General features: G+C 38.2%; 1 protein-coding gene across 1 annotated transcript; it reads left to right on the forward strand.

The window, feature by feature from the left end:
* The first annotated feature begins 723 nt into the window (after positions 1-723).
* LOC139426814 (tigger transposable element-derived protein 4-like) lies at positions 724-1,119 on the forward strand. The gene has a single exon (XM_071186900.1). It carries the CDS (start codon positions 724-726, stop codon positions 1,117-1,119), a length of 396 nt encoding a protein of 131 aa, XP_071043001.1.

Genomic DNA, 1,119 nt, shown 5'->3' on the forward strand with positions numbered 1-1,119 from the left:
AAATTGTTTCAAATTATATATGTATATAGTGAAACCTGTGTATAACGATACTGTCTATAACGATAAACCTGTCTATAGCGATATTTCCTCGAGGTCCCGGTGAAATTCCTATTTACTCAATGTATTTTTAACCTGTTTATAGCGATAACCACTTTTCAGTTAAACCTGTCTACAACGATAATTCTTCCTCTTTTAATAGTTGATAGTTCTTTTCCGATTTTTCTACCGTTGGAAAACGACTCCCCATCGAGCCTAAATGTGAGATAACAAAATGTTTTTTTTTTTCCTATCTCCTTTGTATGTAATATTCTTTCGTTGTTTCTGAGAAAAAAGCCACTTTTAGGGGAAATTAGAGCTGTAGAAATGGGTGAAGGGGTATTGTAGGAGGGAGAGAGCTTCGTCAGTAAAACGGGTGACACACTGACGAGACATCGATGCGGCAGCGACACGCATCGATGTCTCGTCAATGTGTGGTCCGCCCATCCGCCTTAGGTGGAGGGGAGGTGGAGTTTCTGGCCAATAATGATATCCCTGCTTTCGAAGGTCAATCGTCTTGCTTTCCTCACCATTCATTAGCTGAGGAAAGGAGACAAGTTGCAAGGGGGAGCTCTTTTTTCAGAATGGTCACTATCAAATCTTCTCATTCATAAGTAAGTCCTTATCGTTACTCACTACGGACTGGCATGTTTTCCTTGCAATAAAGTTAATTTTAATTTTGAAGTGATGGCTCGGCGTAAAGCATTATCTTTTGAAGAAAAATTAAATATCATATCGGAAATTGATCAAGGATTGAAGCAAGTTGACGCTGCTAAGAAATATGGGATTTCACAATCAACAATAGCTACTTTTTTGAAGAAAAGAAAAGATATCGAAGATGCTGTGGAAGGAAGCAAAATTGATGGTAAAAGGAAAAGATTCAAAGGTGCAGTTAATGAGGATGTAGACAAAGCTACCCTAAGATGGTTCCATGAAATGAGACAACAAAATGTGCCAATTAGTGGTCCAATGGTTGCAGAAAAAGCAAGAACATTTGCGTCTTTGCTAGGCAACAATGAGTTTAAAGCCAGCAATGGGTGGATTACATCATTTCNTCATTTGGAGCCTATAAAAGAAATTTAA

Source organism: Parasteatoda tepidariorum, chromosome 10 (assembly GCF_043381705.1).
Source record: "Parasteatoda tepidariorum isolate YZ-2023 chromosome 10, CAS_Ptep_4.0, whole genome shotgun sequence".
NCBI lineage: Eukaryota > Metazoa > Arthropoda > Arachnida > Araneae > Theridiidae > Parasteatoda > Parasteatoda tepidariorum.